At 41.0% G+C, this 18,707-nt stretch overlaps 1 protein-coding gene across 1 annotated transcript in view; it reads right to left on the bottom strand.

The window, feature by feature from the left end:
- The window catches only part of lama2 (laminin, alpha 2), a 110,097-nt gene that overhangs the window by 42,479 nt on the left and 48,911 nt on the right, over positions 1-18,707 (bottom strand). Inside the window, exons 16-25 of the mRNA XM_088286465.1 lie at positions 17,025-17,236; positions 16,837-16,948; positions 15,995-16,108; positions 13,546-13,673; positions 11,010-11,096; positions 7,606-7,817; positions 3,991-4,097; positions 2,616-2,888; positions 1,556-1,736; positions 313-449 (exon numbers count right to left, since the gene is read on the bottom strand). Of these exons, the coding sequence (XP_088142591.1) occupies positions 313-449; positions 1,556-1,736; positions 2,616-2,888; positions 3,991-4,097; positions 7,606-7,817; positions 11,010-11,096; positions 13,546-13,673; positions 15,995-16,108; positions 16,837-16,948; positions 17,025-17,236 (1,563 nt within the window). The remainder of the gene's footprint in view (positions 1-312; positions 450-1,555; positions 1,737-2,615; positions 2,889-3,990; positions 4,098-7,605; positions 7,818-11,009; positions 11,097-13,545; positions 13,674-15,994; positions 16,109-16,836; positions 16,949-17,024; positions 17,237-18,707) is intronic.

Genomic DNA, 18,707 nt, shown 5'->3' with positions numbered 1-18,707 from the left:
ACTTTTGGAACGTTACAGCCAAGTACAGTTTTTGTCATGACTATAAGTCGCATTTAAAAGTCTTACATTTTCTCCAAAACAGCGTTATAATACGACGCACCTTATATGTGCACCGATTTGGATTAAGCTAGCATACATTTTCCCATGCTTGCGCCCAATAATACGATGAGCCTTATGTATGTGTTAAATTCCGAAATAACACCTCTTAATACGGTGAACCTTATAACCGTCAAACTACGGTACTTGAAAGCTGGCTACTTTGTTACTGAACCGTGCATGATAAATTCCATTGACTGTTGGTGGTCATGCTACCTTGCATCCAGTTGTGATATCGTGGCCCCAGTGGTTCGGGGCGCAGCGGTCGCACCTCTCGCCAAGTGTGTTTGGAGGACAGATGCACTGTCCTGTGTTGGCGTCACAGTTATTGCCCACGTGGCTGCAGAGGCATGCTGTGACAGAGCAGAGAAGAAATATTAGTGCCTTATATATTTTTTTTATTCTAGTAATATGTATATTAATTCCAACATTCATACATTGTAATAAGACGGAAGATATTGAACTTCCCAGTAAATTAGCCGTGACTTTAAATAAACGCAAACATCACATTCATCCCCCAAAAGCTAACGATGAGCCAAAGCAAATAAATCCCAAGCTTATCATTTATGACGACGGTGTGACTGAGCTGGCCGCGTTTGTTGCTGCTTGTTCTTGGCTGTCAATTGCGCTTGGCATCGTTGACAACTTGCATAAAGGAGATATGAAGGTGGGGGAGCTCTATTCATAGTCACCGCTCTTAATCCTCATTTAAGGCTGCGGCGAAGAAAGTTTGCGACACCTAGTCCCCGCGGTGCCGAACATTTGGAGTGGATGATTCAAACATCCGAGCAGCTCAAATTTAAACATTAACAATTATGAAGGTCGGAGGCTTGAAATAGATACTTGGGACGCACGGGCATGACCACGGGCACTGCCAGCGGAACTTGAAGCATCTTATTTGTACAATTAGCCGCCCTATCTAAAGCGGTAGTCGCTGATATCGCACGTTTGGTGCTGCTGTTTTGGTAAACAATATATTTCCAGCAGTTGTCTCAGTGATTAATAATGTATGAAAAGAGATTTTTAGTTAAATGCCGGGTTAGAATTTATTCGATGTGGATAATGTTACGGGGAATTGGCATCTGTTAAAGAAGAGGCCATTATATGCGTACCGTAATTTCAATAAGCAACCAGGAACAAGTTTTGTCTTAGCCTTACGGATATTTCTCGCTGTTCCATTCATTTGGTTTTGACAGTCACAACACTATCGTCACAGTTTTTAATTAAAAACAACAAGTGTTTACAACCTTGGGTGTTTCAAAACAATGTTTTGTGTGGACAATTAAGGTTTAGTTTTACTGAAGCAAGGTCGTTTTTGAGCAATTAAAAATCTAATTCGGCAAACTTTAATATGAAATTGCAATGCTTTGATAACTTGATTAGCTTTTTTGTTATTCATTAATAGATAAGAGCAGCTTCTAATTACCTAGTGTAACTAATGTTTGCTAGCTTTACTTACGCATGCAGCCTCCCTCCTGGAAGTTGAAAAATCCTCGCGAGCAGCGGTCACATTTGGGTCCGGTGACACCCGGCTGGCAACGACACTGACCGTTTTCGTCGCAGTCAAACGACTTAGAACCGAAGGAGTTACAGTGACACGGTACACACTGTCCACCTGTGGCGAGGCCGTACGTCTGAGCCTGGAGACAAAAAAGGAGCAGACAAGGTGAGAGGCGAGGGCGAGCCTTCCAAACGATTTAAAGCGTAGCAAAGTTCACTGCACACTGGATTGTCTTCATGTGAGGCGTCAAAGCTGTTGCGTATATTGTGTATATATTCCGAATATATACCAAACGTGAGACACAGCAGACACAAACAAATCGCAGGTGTTTAATTTTAACTCATTCACTACCAGCCAAGTAAAAAAATAAAAATAAATAAATAAATAAATAAGGATCTTTGACGTCTTTGGCCGTCAATGGCAGTACATGAGTTAACAGGCTCGTCCAATAAAGACCAATTTTAATTCTGATTATTTTTAGAGATTTGACACTTGGGCTAGGTCACAACCAAATAATGCATCGTCCTTTCAGGGCCTCATGCAAGTCACACAAAAGAACGAGGACACGTCAAAAGCACACGACAGGCTTCAAATTTTGAATTTGCAACCTGTGAAACACCGCCAGCAACCAATGTTCTTTATTTCTTTCCGCATCCAGGGAAACGTTTTGGGGCCTTAGTATGAACACGAAGAAAGGTCAGTTTGGGAGTAAAATACCAAGCCAGGTTGTATCTCACCGACTGCCCGAAGATGGCTAGGATAGGCTCCAGCATGCTAGCGACCCTCGTTAGGAGTATAATAGGAGATAATGGGCTTCAATTTATGGTATTGGGTGGTTGTCGGTCCACTGGACCGCTCAACTGGTACTTGGACATGTGCTTCCTCTTGTTAAGCGTATTAAATAAAAAAAAAATGTAAAAGAAATTCTGAAAGCCGGTTAATCCTAACTGTTGTCATTTTCACACCTGAAATAGACACAACCATGCTTCATGCCACCGTCATTCCCGTGCAGTGTTACCGCTGCACTGGGCCAGTATGCCCCCCTAGGACACCCCCCCGTGCGAGACGGGCCGCCCCATCTTCGCTGCACGGCCTCCACGGGGACGCGCTCCACCGGGCGCCGCGTCTCCCGCCTCTCATAACCTTGGCGACGCTGGTCACAGCGCATGCCCGCGAATCCCGGGCGACAGACGCAGCGGCCCTCCACGTCGCAGCGTTGAGAGACCGAGCCGAGGTGGGTGCAGCGGCAGGCCGCGCACTCGTGGCGCTCGGCGTCCCACCAGTAATTAGGCTGGACCAATCACAACACAGATCACATGACATGACCGCGTGACGCCAGGAGAAATTAGATATAAAATATGGAAATAGGAATATAAACAATTTTTTTATAGAAAAATATCAATTTTTAAAAAAATTGCACATCTTATAAACAATACACAGTTTAATCAAAACCACAATATTTGATAGCATAGAAAATACTGTACATTAGCATTTTGCTGCATATAAAATATGTGTAACCGTTTTGGCTTTATCTTTATCTAAATACTAAAATAATAAATAAAACCTTTTTTTTTGTCCCTCATTGTACAGATTTTTTTAATTAAATTAAAATTTAATTATTAATTCAATTCGTCTTTGGTGTCCAATAGAAATTCAGCGTCCGATACATTTTTGGGTTAAACATGTCATTAAGAAAAAAGGTTATTCTATAAAATCAAAAGAAAAAGTAAATAAATGCTTTTATTAAATATACTGGCAATTAATGTAAGCTCAGATAAGACGAAAGTCTCAAAAACAGCTGAAGTGGAGTATGTGCCCCTTTAGGGGGCGTGGCCTATTAGTTTGTCTTGGTGTGAGAGTCTGGACATGCCTTACTGTAGTCTTTTTATTTTTGTGGGTTTTTTTTGCGTGAAAAGCTAAAAATGCATCAACAAAAATGACTTTTTTTCCGTGCCATATTTTCAAAATAATAATTTCAAATGTGAACAGTGTCAGGAGACATCTGTCAACATTTGATCTGTGTTTGATGACTTTCAAATTTAGTTTCATGTGTTCCTTTGTCGACGAGTGTCTCGTTAGGTTCTCCGTTCCACCCGTGCTTGTCATCCAGGGTCCCTTGTGTTCGCTAATCAGCTCGCGCCAAACCTTTTATTTGTCTGGTCCAGGTGTTCCTTGTTGTCTCGTCATTTTGTCGGTTCATTGTCGTCACAGTAGTAGTGAGTCTTTTGTGTCACTGAGTTTCTTCGTTACTTTCAGTTTTGGTTTTTATCGGTGGAATTTGTATTTTGATACTACCCCAGTACCCTTGTTATTGTATTTAAGATATATTATTCATTCCTGCCTGGCTTTGCCTTAACCGTACCGCAACACAATTAGCATGTCAAAACACTTACGATGCAGTCGTCACACTGTCGTCCAACCACATTTTCCCGGCACTGGCACCGTCCGCTCTCCTTATTGCAGACATCCGAGATGGAGCCATTAATATGGCACTGACAGGCTGCAACAGAGAAAAGTCATATTTTTGCATCAATTCAGTGGATTTTAAGAGTTCACTTCACGCTACGTTAAAGTGCTTAAGGTCGTCTTCCGGATTAGCTGTTGACAAACAGTGTTAAGTCTCTATTTTAGAAATATGACAAATCAAGGCTATTAGGATGACATGATCGTTTTCTTCCGTCTTGAAGTATTTCTGAGGCAAAAAAGAGCCATAAGCATACCGGTGCAAAGATTTGTTTTGCATTTCATAACTCAAGCTGAACAGGGAGAAAAAAAAAAAACACATTTTCAGATTCTTTCTGTTATATAATAAATTGGCACAATTAGGTTCGAATTAATTTCTGCTTAAGGCACATTTTCTATTCAGGCTTAAAATGTATTTAGGAAATGTACAAGAATCCATTCAAAAATTCTCAAGACACTCATTCCATGGACTGTGGCTGGATTTAAAAAATCTGCAATATTTCTTAATTTTTATGATAGTCATGGCCTTTATTTATATCGGTGAAATTATTTTCAAAAGACTAAAAAAAAAATATATATTAAAAAGATCAATCACAAATCAGTAGTGAACTTTCTTAAAATGTGCTAATTCCCCAGACTTTTACTTCACCAGAGAGACTGATTAAGTAACTCAGTAACTGCTGCTGCTGTTTTGGTTAGCAACACAATCCAAATGAGCTATTATTTATTCTTTTTTTTTTCTCATGATTGGAAAAGCCACACCTCTACTTGAGCAAGGTGTTTGGTCAACTTGGAATATATACATATATATATATATATATATATGTGTGTACAATAACATTCTGTGCTGGTACAAATTACGACTGTGAAACCTTGGAAGTTGCGCTTTATTGAAACTTCCGTGCATTCAAGTTGTACTGCAGAAACAAGACTCACGAACCCACATGCCAATCAGCCTCTTAGAAGAGCAATTAAAAGCCAGAACATCACAACTCCCATCTGGCAAATGAGGGTGTCACACACAAATACACGCCGACAATAAATAAATAAATAAAAGTCCATCTAAAGAAAATAGTAGCTCGCTTCACGTTGCCACACGTGTACGCTCTCATCTCCTGCTAGATGCAAAGCAGACAGAAGGACAGACCTGAGTGTGGGCTGAGAAAGTGAGAAAAAAAAAAAAAAAGGGGGCTGCAGCAGATGTCCACACTCACACAGAGAAAGACATCAATACACATGCGACGACTGAACACGACATTTGGGCTTTCCACGCAAACGCAACGAGGCAGACATGCACGTACCTAGAACGGTACATGCGCATCCCTACACATGCAAATGAATGTTGAAGCGTACAAGTGTACAGGCACATATAAAAAAAACCCGTTTGACACACACTTGCTCAAACAGTCTCTCGCCCCTCTGGTTTCACCCTTTGGGGGACCATCTGGACTCCATTCTGTCCGTCGCCACAATGTGAGCCTTGTTGCGGCCTGAAATGTGGGCTTTTTTTCGGCTGTTTTTCATCACCGCTGTTCTTTCATGAAAGGGGATAATATTGTTTGTGTAGCATGGGAACAATCCTGCGTTACTTAGCAATTTGTCATTTCATCTCAAGTCATGGTCTGTTTATTTTCAGAAAAATGAACTATTAGGTCCAATTCTCCTCAAGTTGATTATTTATTCAACTGCAGATTGAGGGACGTGCCTACTCGGGGGTGGCTTTTATTTGTTATACTAAACTTGAAAAATTGGTGTATTTTCATGAAGTGGAGTGCAACTGTAGCTGGGCGTAGATACAAAGGGAGGTTAGCGCCGTTGTGGTAGTGAACACAGCTGGCTTGCTTCCCAGCCAATAAAAGTGTCTCTCCTCATTCCCTTTAAATTTTTTTGACATTGTAGAATTATATATTGACTCGATGGAGTCCATTCAGAAGCTCAAAGTGTGAAAAGCATGTTTAAATGGAACCGCATAACTGTGTGTCGGCCCAAGGGGGGTGTTTTTTAAAAAAATGTAAAAGGATTCAGAGGGTCCCATGCATGCTGTTGTCACACTTAGGAATGAAATACGATGGCATACGCCACACGTAGAATCTGTCGGCCTGCACTTTGATCAAGTCCACCAAATTCGTATTCGACCATCTGCGCCACAACTTAGACCGGCTTTTTTTTAACTGGTATAAGATCTATTGTAATTGTCACAAAATTGTTAGGTGCACCAAGGCAGTGTGAAATTCCCAAACACAGTAAAACTAGATGTGCTTGTATGCTAGATGCGCCTGTCTACAAAAATAGAGCCATAAATGTTTGATCTTTCATCTTTAACAGAGACAAATCGAGCACTCTGCCACAAATTGACCTCTGCCTGCCAGGGCAAGACGAGAGTTGAAATTGTGCTTTCGAAATGAACCAGAAGGTTTTATTGATCTACGGAAACGTCATTAAGTCAAAGGGAGGAATCTTTATTACATTATTGAATTACTATGTATCCATTCTTTTCCTGTGATGGAACAAGAGTAATGGTACAATCCGCATCTCTACTCGACAATGTCCCGAAGACCTTTCCTCGAGTGAAAAATAGTTGGTGTTATATTGTTATTGAATTGAATCCTCAGACACATCGCTCTGTTTGCCAGGCTCACTCCGAAAAAAATGAATTTAACCAGGCATTCGTGTCGACCGGAGGGATGTTGACAGCATGAATGGCCACGGATGTGAACGCTGACCTCAAAACAAACCAAAAAGTCTGGCATTTTTACAGTCTAATGGAACGCAAATGGACTTGACCCAAACTCTGCGGCGCCACTCAATAAAATTCATTAAGACTTGGAGTGATAAAGAGAGACAGAGAGACAGAAAGAGAGTTATTGTCTTTTAATAATTCCTGCTAGTCTTTTGTCATTTGCGCAGGATCAATAACAACCCTCCATCTCGCAGACATGAGCGGCCAATCAGCTCTGGAGTAGTGCCATAGATCAGGCCGATTAATCAATAACCATTTAGCTAGGTGGAGGGAAAACAGCTACAGAACAATGAACTATCAAACATATATTAATCGTCAAAGTCGGGCCATCGAGCTGCCTTTGTGCTTTTTCTGTCTGCTGATTGGACACCCTGCCAATCGCTCGTCTTTTCCCGTTTTCATAGACAAGCATCATCTGCACGTGTATCTCCCTTTTTTTTCTTTTTTTTTTTTTTTATCCAGTTAGACTTTGTAGTTCTCACTCTTGAACGCAGCTGGCTGCCAGTGAGCCGCTCCGACATCACACCTCTACAGCTGCTCTCAGCTATCCGGCCAAGCAAGACAACAAAAGCACACAAGCAGCAAAACACGCGCAGCACACACTCCAGATGGTGTTCTGACTGTTTCTGTACTTGGATTAAAGACAACAGTTTGTAACAATTGAGGGGGGTTTTTTTCGTAGAGGAAATATCACTTAGCAGTGTTACACCCCTGCTGACACGCAGACGCTAGCCGAAGTTCCCCAAATGAAGCTTTGACCAATCTCGCTGAACAGACCGCGGTTGGACATTGAGGTGCCACTTACGCTGACAGTTCTTTGCAGTGATGGCGTCGCCGAAAAATCCTTCATCGCAACTGTCGCAAGCCACGCCGCCGTAACCATGTCGACAGTGCAGACACCGGCCTGTGATTGGATCACAGCTGCCGGGTGTAGACAGGTCCAGGTTACCGTGGCAATCGCAGGGCTGGCAGGAGCCTCCTGGGACAGTGGGCTGTCCGTAAAACCCGTTGGAGCAACTAGAGGGAGTGGGGGGGGCATAGCGACAGAAGAGGTCAAAACTTGTCATTTCTACAGACTCAATAACCAACTTGAATCATTCGGTTACGAAACAGGAATCACAAAAAGTAACAAGTGTCAATTGTTGCACCATTCCAATAATTTCTGCTTTGACACACCTTCATTTAGTTCATCATTAAAGTCAGTCCCGAGACTTGGAGTGCTGCGCCATGCCGTGAGCAGAGAAGGGGGGGGGGGGGGGGTGAATTGAGATGAAATAAGAAAGCATGGCTGATATTGATAGGGGGGGGGGGGTACTAGAGGACGACAAGAAGGGAAGAGAAGTGTCTTCAGATTGGAGAGAGAATTGAGTTTAGAGAGGAGGGTGTGGAAAGGACAAAGAGTGGGAAAGAGCCAAGAGCAGCCCGCTATTATTACTGCTGACCCTCAATGGTACTCAATAGAGCTGGTTTATTAGCTTTCGTGGGTGTGTGCGTGTGTGCGCGCGTGTGTGTGTGTGAGTGTGTACTAAATAAAGTGGACCCCACAATTGGCAAAAACGAGTATGTGTGTGTGTGTGTTAAACGTAGAACCGGCTCCCACTGCAGGATCCAAATTAGAAGGAAAAATATGAAAACATATTTATTACTGTGATCCATTTCATTCCATTCTCTTATTGGCGATAAAGTTTAATTTCAAAAGAAGTGAAGATAGAAGAAGTGATGGTATTTATAGAAAAAAATGAAAAGGATGAGGGAGGAGGTGAGGGACACCTGATCGGAAACGTCTCAATGGGGAGGAAGTTGACAATAAGTCGGAGTGGTAGGATGATGAAGGAAAAAAGGACTGTGGCGATGGCATCAAATTTGCTGCATGCATTGGTCGCTCCAAATCAAATTGCAAATCGTCTATTTGAGGATGTCTCGTATTTAAAAATGTGTTTTTAGAGCCACTTATGATGAACTGTCGTCGCTACCGTTTATCATAGGAATGACAGAAACAAGTGATGACCTTTTAAAGAAGCTATCCATTTTATTTTCGCTCAACTTGTGCAATTATGTGGGCCACCTCGAAAATTTGGATTCTGACCTTTATGCTAAATTAAATCGTTACGGCTCGGAGGAACGTAACAAGGACATTTGGCCAATTTATCTGTCAGTGGATTCACTTTACAAAAGCTGACAAGATTCCCTGCGAAAAGCTACTTTTGATCGCGCCTGAACACGCGTGCTGCTTTTTTTTTTTCCTCTTGATTAAATTCAATTTCGCAAAAAGGTGTACCGAACAAGCACAAATTAATTACATGATTAATTATGGTTTCTTTTAATTGGCATGGATGAGGTGACGGAAGCTTGCATGTTTATTTTTTTAATTTATTTTAAGCTAACATTTATAGTGTTAAAAATGGTAATATCACACATTTCAGTTTTCCAAGAACACCACCGTCAAAATTGTCATTATAGTCACTCTAAATCACACCGCCGCCATCTGAATTCGCTGTGGACTCTTAATAATTCTTTTCCAGAGCTGCGTATGGATGTTAATTGTAAGATCCATTTCTAAAGCGGGATGTTTTATTCAGATGTTGAATTTCATCACGTATTATCCAAGGTCTGCCGTCTCCATTATTGTGATCCAGTTTCTTGGCATCACGGTGCACCACACGATGGACAATGGATGTGGGTTTGAAAGCACAACCCAAAAAAAAAAAAAAAAAAAGTTGCAATGTGCACTCTCTAATTCACGGTTACGTGCGGTTAATTATGAGCAGATTTGTTACAGCTTTACAATTCGATGAATTGTCCGTTCGAAGCACTTTTATAGGGAATTAAAATTCCAATACTGAAAGGGCGACTACTTCATTTCTTTTGCTCTCTTATTGTAATGTTGCGCAAGACTGCAACCTTGCTGAATGGCTTCAACTTCTTCACGTTTTTGAATACAGGTTACTTTTGTCAACCGTTCTCTTGCTATTCTATCACAGCGCTAAAAAAAAAAAAAAAAGAGTACTTTTGTGTAACATCATTTATGTGAAATATTTTTTCCCCCTCTTAACACAGTTGACCTCCATTAAACGGGTCGTCCATATTTGTCACTGATGGGTTCCGAAACGGCGATGATGCCTATCTGCTATTGAATGTCTGGAATGACAGCAAGTGGTTTTGCCTCACCCCTTTGGCTGATGGCGTTTATAAAAAGAGAGTCTGCAGTGGGCAGCATAGCCCGGGCATGCAGACTATGCAGACTAGCAGGCTAGGAGAGAGAGGGGGGGGGGCAATATCGCAACTGACGATACTGAAAAAAAAAATCACCTCACAGATACACATTTCAAGTCCATATTTTGAATATGATTTTATTATTTCAATTTGAAGCCCTGAGGCGAATGTAATCCATCGTACCTAAGGGGGTCAGTCTATATTTACTCTCCATGTGTCAACCAGCCACATAATAGCACGCAGACTAGTATCCACAGCTAGGCAGACTTTTAATAGAACTGCAAGTTCATGATTGTGAATGTCAGACATGTAATAAAAAAATATATAAAATAAAATTTTTTTTTATCAAATATCATAAGAATCAAAAACAATTGTACAGGCTAATGATATTCATATCCACAAAAGTACAAAATATAGCTTGTGAGGGATCAGTGCTATTGCGTCGTCTTTCGGGATGTCTTGCAAATGAGGCTTTGGCACAATAAAGCTGACAAAGTACTGCCAGGAAGGCTTAGAGAAGCGGTCCATTAAGAAGAAAGTTAGCTTCAAAGGGTGGGCAGCTTAAGAAGCAAGACAGAGAAAGACCTGACTGGCTATTATAGGATAAGTGAGGTTTTTTTTTTTTTTGTCAGTGATTGACTGTGATTGATGAGGGGGCAAAAAAATAAATAGAATGACGACGGAAAACAATTAAGTGGGTGCAGAAAATGAAACAACAGTTACAAAGCAGGAACAGGTGAGATTTGAAAACTGGAAATGAATCAGTGCATTTAAAGTCAATTTAATTTTCAGATCTACACAATGAGTGGTTTTAAAATGACATTACAAAACCTCCTATGTCACAATTTGGTGACTTCAAATTTGTTTTTTGGCGCAGCCCACATGTGTGTGTTATTTATTTATTTATTTTTTTGCCAATTTTTTAGCGATATAAAGTGTTTTTCTTTCAAATGTTTCGACAAATGATTAGAGTACTAGTCTGTGTGTGTGTTTTACCGATCACATCTTGATCCGGTGTATCCAGGCTGACACTGGTCACACAGCAGCTCTCCTCCCTCACCAAGATGGCAAGTTGGGCTGAAACTGTTGCGGTTGTCGGGATGCCCAAGTTTGAGTTTCAGTTGATTGTTGGTTCCGCGTCGTTGTCCCACAGCGGAGATAGGTGCGATGAGGATGACGATGAGGAAGAGAGGACAGAAATGCGTTAGGGCCATTGTTCGTCTTCCCGTGTGCCCTCTCTCACGTTCATACATGTACCATGTCGTGCACTCGGGTTTTGCAAACACTCTTCCTCTGAAAATGTTCCCTCAATGAAGAGTGAGTGAGCGAGACCGAGTGAGAGCGAGTCACCCTCCCACTCTCATATACTATAGATAGTTCTGCTGGCTCAGGTTCCGAGCCCGGACTGGTTCATTCGCTGGCCGTGTGAGCTCCACTGGCCCAAACTTTTTACTGCCACAAAGTATAAACAAGATATGAAATATTTGCATATTAAAACAAATATTGATAGAAAAATACAAATATTCAAATAAAAAAAAATGCAGGTATATATTAAATTATTTGGTATATTATGGCTGACTTTGACAATTATACGTTGGTAAAATAATGAAACCGAAATATTAGGAGCGACTCGCAATCAGCAGTGCCGTTGCACCATCTACAACTTCAATAAAAAAAACAATCGTAACTAATATCTCGAGGACGGTGTCCAGCAAAATGTAAAATTTCCTAAAGGCAGAATATCGGATGTGCCTCTCGTCAGCGCAGGTGTGTCTAATCAAGGTCTCAGATTGTACGATGCGTATAATTCTTTTTTCGAAGTACGCAAATTAAAAACGATATCACGCCGATCTCAGTTGTGAAGGATGGAGGAAGTCATTAAAAACAAACAGAACAGAAACTCACCAAGCAAAAAGACGGCATCCGAGTCGGCTACGATTACGTTCCGGTATATTCACAAAAATATTGATTCATTTTCTTCGGAGCACAAATAAATGAGACGAGATGACGTGGCCGGATGTCGATAACTGACAGGAACGACTTGATGCGTGCTTAGGATGGATCTAATTGAGCCCGGGTGTAAATTAAACTCAACCACACGGAATACTAAACTGATTTTGGGATTGATTTTCTTTAAATCACTAGAATGTTTTAGTTTTTTTGTTTTTTACACATTAAGATCTTTGACATTCTCGCTAAGTGGAACAGCCTGTCTGGTTGACTGGTTGTTTGAATGATGGGTTTCGGTAGACATAAAGCAAGGGAATTGAGGGTTATTTTTGAGGGGGGCCGCAGGGCTTGGCACCTCCAGGCTATTATTACTGTAGGGGGGGAGGAGGTTAACGGGAAGACGGAGGTGGTGGGGGGGTGGGGCTAATGCGCAGACTGAAAGAGAGATGTGTCTCTCTTTAGCTCGAGAGAGGCAGTTTGGACAAGGCTCATCGCCATTCCATCATGAAAATTCTCAGCTGCCGTGTGTGAGACGAGTGTGTGTGATTCAATTGGGTATTCCTGGTTTGAGAAAAGACGTTTCAATACAGCCAACTCTTGCGTTACAGTGGACAACTGTTGGAAAAAAAGTTTTTTTCCATATGCATGGTTTTTGATGCATTGCACTTCTTGCCGTCAGTCAAGTTTTTTGGAAGTTTTTTTTTTTTTGTCCACTTTTGATGGTGGTTTTGAATAGGATGACGCACAAGCATCCACCGTACGAGGAGGGGTCAGCCACAAATCTTGAATTTGGTTACATGGCTTTGGTTGTGGACGTTGACTGAACAAAGATTTTCAGGAAAAACATGAACTCTTGTTTTTATTATGTTATTAGCACCATGTAACGACACAAAACACCATGAACGAGTTTAACAAAGCTCATTTGCTTTGCATTTGCCGTTTACTGCCGCAAATTGCTATCAGCTCATTCACTACCATTGACAGGTATAGAAGCCAAAAAGTGAATTCATTTTACCTCGTCTGGCAGCTACATATTCCAAAAACACAATATTACTCCGAATGTCATGTTTCGACTCGTGAAGGCATATAGAAGATATTATTCCGAATAATTTATTCCAGTTGACTTCCCCTTTAATATTTCAGCCGTGTTATACTTCTACAATCGGATCAAAATATTTACTGAGCAGCCTAGAATTTATTAGCTTAAGTCATGTGATTACTTCAGTGAGACACCTGTTATTTTAGCCTCGCAGAGTAGAGGCAACACTCCAAGGGGTTTTAACTTCGTCTCAGAGGAGGGAGTCACCAGCTGCATCCGATTTTTGGTGGCTCTTAAAGTGATTCTACCCATCTTCGATGACATTTACACCAACTGCTCTCGTGATATTTCAGCTCTACCACCAGGCAGCGTTTTTTTTTTCCTGTGATGCTTTACAAAAAAATAAATAAGAAGAGCAGAGAAGATGAGGACGGAGAGGTCGAAGAAGGAATTGAGTGCCACAGGAGCCAAAGGTCACCAGAGTGAGATTGAGTCGTTTGATGACAATTTTTTAGAATTAGTCCCAGTGTCTAGATAACTTACTTGTTACTGGGCAAATTGAGAGGGCAGGCGCAGGGCTGACAATCTGTAGCTGACCCTTGGGTGGCGTCGCCGTAGTAACCAGGTTGGCAGGTGTCACAGTGGGGTCCGGTGGTGTGGTGGGAACAGTCCTGGAGTAAACATAAAATGTAGGTTAGATGAGTGATTTCCCAACCAGGATGCCGTGGCACACTGGTGTGCTGTGAGACATTACTCACCTGAAATCAAATTTCAAATTAATTTGTGTTATTAATTAAAAAATGGATTGCTTCAAACAGCTTGTGAGGGTATGGATGCTTTGTCCTTATTGCTGCTAAAAAAACATTTTTGGAACTAGAGAATACATGTCATGAAAAATTAAGGTCACGTGATCCACAAGGTCAATTTTGAGGTCAAAAGGTCGAGTTACTAAAATATGCACCAATTCTGAATCCTTATTGAATTCCCTTTCCAACAATATCATTTTTTGTGAAGCTTGACTCAGTAGTATAAGGGTTCAAAGGAAGGTGGCCACGCCCCTTTTTTCCCCAAAATGACAACATTCGGCGGGGCTTTGCGCCCAAACCCTTTCTCCGATTGATGTCAAATTGGAGATGGAATCGCGATCAATAAGCACATTAGGTTTTATTGAGTTTAGTGAGTTGCCATGGAGCGACCCAACTATATTTCGAGGAAATACTAATTGTGTACATTTTGTTGCAAAAAAGGAATAAAAAAAAAAGGAAACAGAAAAAGGCAATTTTAGATTGTGTATTTTGGGGGGCAAAGGTCAAGATTGATTGAATCACAAAAAGGGAGGATTAGCACTTTGACTTGAAGAGCAAAATTAAGACGTCTATTAAAGACGCTTTTGCAGATTATCGAGAGAAAAAAGGATAAACAAACCCGAGGAAAGGAAACCTAATGATGTGGTACAATGATGAGTATTAGATTGCATTTTGTTACCATAGCAACCAAGCACTTAGGGCTAAATCAGATGAGCCAGAACTTTGTAACCGACGTGCTTCATAATCAAGCCGCACATGGGAATATTAGCGAAAGTCAAACACGGCGCTAATTCAATTTAGAAAATTGTTTCATCACCTGCAATGGTAAGAACTGATTGTCACACGCTGCATTTTAATTTATATTTCTAAATATATATATATATATATATATATATATATATATATATATATATATATATACAAATCTGAACATTAATACACAATTTGCTGTCCTGATGATAAAAAAAAAACTGAAAATATTATTTTAAAGTCACTACACTGTCCTGTATGTGTGTCATCCATGTTCCAGTCTAGTTCCTCTTTAAATCAAATATCTCCTCGCTGCTGACACAAGCACCCGCACAAGCCAAAAGAATATTCAGTCATTCTGCTTTGAGCATGTATCGGTCTGCCAATCACTGTGGATGAATATATAAACGTGTGCGTGTGTGTGAGTGTGTGTGTGTGTTTGAGTGAATAACTGTCAAGCTGTCTCGCATCGGGTATGAAGTGTGTTTGAGTGAGTAAAAAAAGAACCCACCCACCAATCTGCCACAATGTTCGTTCTCTGCTGTTCACAACACACTTCACGGCGTGTTTGTGTCTGTGCGTGTTAGCCGGTGGTAATGTGCACATGGGCATTGATGATATGGGTGTGTATGTATTAATCTGCTATCCCTCAAATGGCCTCTAGATGGTGTCTGTTTATCTCTGTTGGACATTTTGGAAGTAGTAGAAATGTGTGGCTCATTAGGGACAGGTTATTTTATTTTATAATTCTTGCTCTGATGTTGTTCCAGTGAGAACTTGTTGTGAATGTTATCTGGGGACCGCTATCCCATACTGTGATGCATATCGCATGTCCTCAATTCGTTGGTCCGGAATTATTCCATCGTAACAGCATTTGTCCTCATTTTCATGTTGTAATGCATTTATTTTTCCTATAATTAATTTCAGTGGGGGGGACGAATTAGGTCCTTTTTAAATGAATAAATCACATCTTATAAGGAACGCTTCCATTTGTTGAAATGAGCGTGAGTCAATACTTGATGGTCACTCTATCTGGTGCACTCTATTCTGACTTTGTCTTGAGAATATAGCATAAACTGTGACTCAGTCATCGACCGATATGTGTGGACAGTCAAAAGCTTCTGACGATTATTCATGTTAAAAATCAATGGAGTTCACAACGGAAATACAAGCATGTCAGATATCCCCAAAAATTATTGGTGCGAACATCTAGATAATGGTGCAGGGTTGAATCATTATACAATATTCTGTCTGTAAACATTATATTGCGGCTGGAAATGAATACAGTGACTCGCGTCAATATAAATATAAATATTAGGGCCATTGCATGAACACCCCGGCTACGAACGGTGATCGCAGATTTGCCGTACGAGTCCAACCCCTTATAAATATGACTTAAGATGAATTAAAAAAAAAAGGCATAGTTAAGAACTTACCAAGCAGTGGCCTGTGATCTGGTGGCATTGTGCGGCATGCCCGTGACAATGACACACTTCACACACCCCGTTGTACAGGTTACCATCCACTCTTCGGAATCCACCAACACAAGCCTAAAACAGCCATGTGTTAAATTGGTTGGTATGAGGTCTATTTTCTGAGATCCACATCTGACCACTAACATTTCGCACTTTTAGTTATTGTCACTTGCGGTGTCTCCTTATCTGATGGACCCAAAATGGTTTCATTTGATAATCGTTAAAAGTTCAATATTTTCCTGAAAGTCAGGTTTTAAAGAGCTCTTCTCTGATGTTTTTGGTGTGTGGCTGTTCAGATCTATGATACAGACCAGATGTTCTCAAATCACCTGGAACTGGAGTATACTTTAATACAGGGGTCTTCATTCCTGTTCCTCGAGTGCCGATGTCCAGCCTGTTTTCCAAATCTCTCTGCTGCAACACACCTGATTCAAATGATCAGAAGTGTTATCTCGCTTCTGCAGACCTTGCTGATTATCAGATCATTTGAATCAGGTGTGTTGTAGCAGGGAGAGATGGAAAACAGCAGAGACACTGGCTGTCGAGGAACATGATTGAGGACCCCTGATTTAGCTTAAACGAGGAAAAGAAGCAAAAGACATTTTGGTGTTTAGTTTACACTCCACTATGACCAGTTTGGCAAGAATGCAAGCTCTCTCTAGCTATGATGGCGACCGCCACTGACACCGTGACACAGTCTGTCTCTCGCAACTCATCCCATAGCTCCTATGAGCAAGTAAAATTGCAGCCAGAAGAATATTTTAGGACAGTTCACAATGAGGACTTCCTTTAAATGTGTTTACCTCACATGATGTTCCGGCATACCCGGGTGGACAAGAGCACATTTCCACAGCCGATGCTTTCTTGCCTCCTTTGGCAAAGGGAGAAGCGACTTGCATCGACAATAAGTGGAGTCTACCCAAACACAAACATGTTAGTCATTTTCAAACTGCTTTCACGTGGGATCCGATGCCTCGAGGTGTTCTTATACCTGTACACGGCACTGGGTTCTGTACTGTAGGAGGCTCTGACCATCAGTCGGGTCATGTTTGCCAAGACGGTCATGAAGTCCCTACGACTGACTGGATGAGCAGTGTCGGAAACCAGGAAGTTTTCAGGAAGGAGGGCGATGGTATTGGTGCGCGGTGAGGACGGATACACGGGTTGCCCGTACCGTCGGTCTGTAATCTTCATCCCACCGCCCTGCCGGAGAGAGAAATGTGTTATTCCGTTGTTTTGTTCTTTAAATTTCCAAATGATCGTGGAGGGAATAATTTAAGAATCATTAGATGAATAGCTGCAAGTTCTGTCAATATTTGCGAACAGATTCAATGAAAAGTGAATCGAGCCTCGGCCGGGGATTTGACGATCTCTTGTTGAGAACGGATCGATGGCATGTAGCGGTTAACACAGAGTGACAACCGCTGATGGAGAGGGAAGGGAGGGGGAACGTGTGCCCACCATGCCGATAAGCCATTAAATAACGACTAATTGAGGGAGGAGATGGAGAGCACACAGGGAGACGGGTAGCAAAAGTTGTGCTGAGGCAGACGTGTAGTACAGTTTATGGGCCAAGCTACTGAATGAAAAATACACGATCTATAATTAGACGCACACTCAAGTGAAGCAGAATCTGCCAAGGACATCAAAATCTAATATCTCTAAATTATGTCTTGTAAAATTATTTTATAAGATCATCCCTTGGTCTGAGGGGTTTTAAGAGGGGATTTGTCCTGCTAATAGGGTCCGAAATGAGTCGGGTCAACAATCTTAAATATTAAACGTGTTTGATAAGTAAAATGGAATATCGCAATCGAACCCACTTGCGGCATTCTTCCCACAATGGATATCAAATAATATTTCGGGAAGTTCCTCCAGACTCTGTTGAGCCCATAAATGTGTGTTACTTATTTATTTTACTATGGAGATTAATTCTGAAATGCTTTAGGTAACCTTTGCTTTTTTTTATTTTTTTTTATAACCTCTAGTATAATATAATAATTACCATAGAAATTATTTAACAGAAAATATGTAAATTGTATATGTAAATCTACTCGTACTTTATGTTCAATACATTCATGAACAAATTATTTAATCGGTTATCTGATTAAAAAAAAAAAAAAAACAATTTTAGGAGGTAGCTAAAATATATAATAAAATAAATATAAAAGGATTCTAAAGAGCAAGTTTTTTTTTTTTTTGTTTTGTTTTAATTTTTTTTATGCCACACTCTGGAACTAATTAGGACACTATCGATTTGAGGGATGGCCACTACTTGAGGAAATACGATACTTTTGTTTGTCGCTGTCCACAGAGGTACTGAATTATTTAACAATACAGCATAATGCTGAAAAGCCACAAGGCAGGGATTCGTGTCCTGTAATTGTCTTTTATTTGATTAGAGGATCCACGGCGGTTAGCACGTCTGCCTCACAGTCTGAGTGGTTTTCCGCAGGTACTCCGATGCCTTGAATTGACTATTGTAGAGTTTTGCTTTTGTGTCGCTTGTATCCCTTCCTAATATATTTGCGGATGGTCACGACGGGTGAGGTGTCATTGTCCTTTCATCCTTTTCGAGATGCATACAATGCACGTGTTTGCATTCTTGTTGGCGGCTGTCGGACAAATAATGCACGTTGGAAGTGTTGATTGCGGCGAGACAGACGGCAAAGAG

The sequence above is a fragment of the Idiotropiscis lumnitzeri genome, chromosome 21 (assembly GCF_059441095.1).
Source record: "Idiotropiscis lumnitzeri isolate Australia: NSW breed Sydney's pygmy pipehorse chromosome 21, RoL_Ilum_1.0, whole genome shotgun sequence".
Classification (NCBI taxonomy): domain Eukaryota; kingdom Metazoa; phylum Chordata; class Actinopteri; order Syngnathiformes; family Syngnathidae; genus Idiotropiscis; species Idiotropiscis lumnitzeri.
This window is presented reverse-complemented; position numbering and strand designations above follow the sequence as displayed.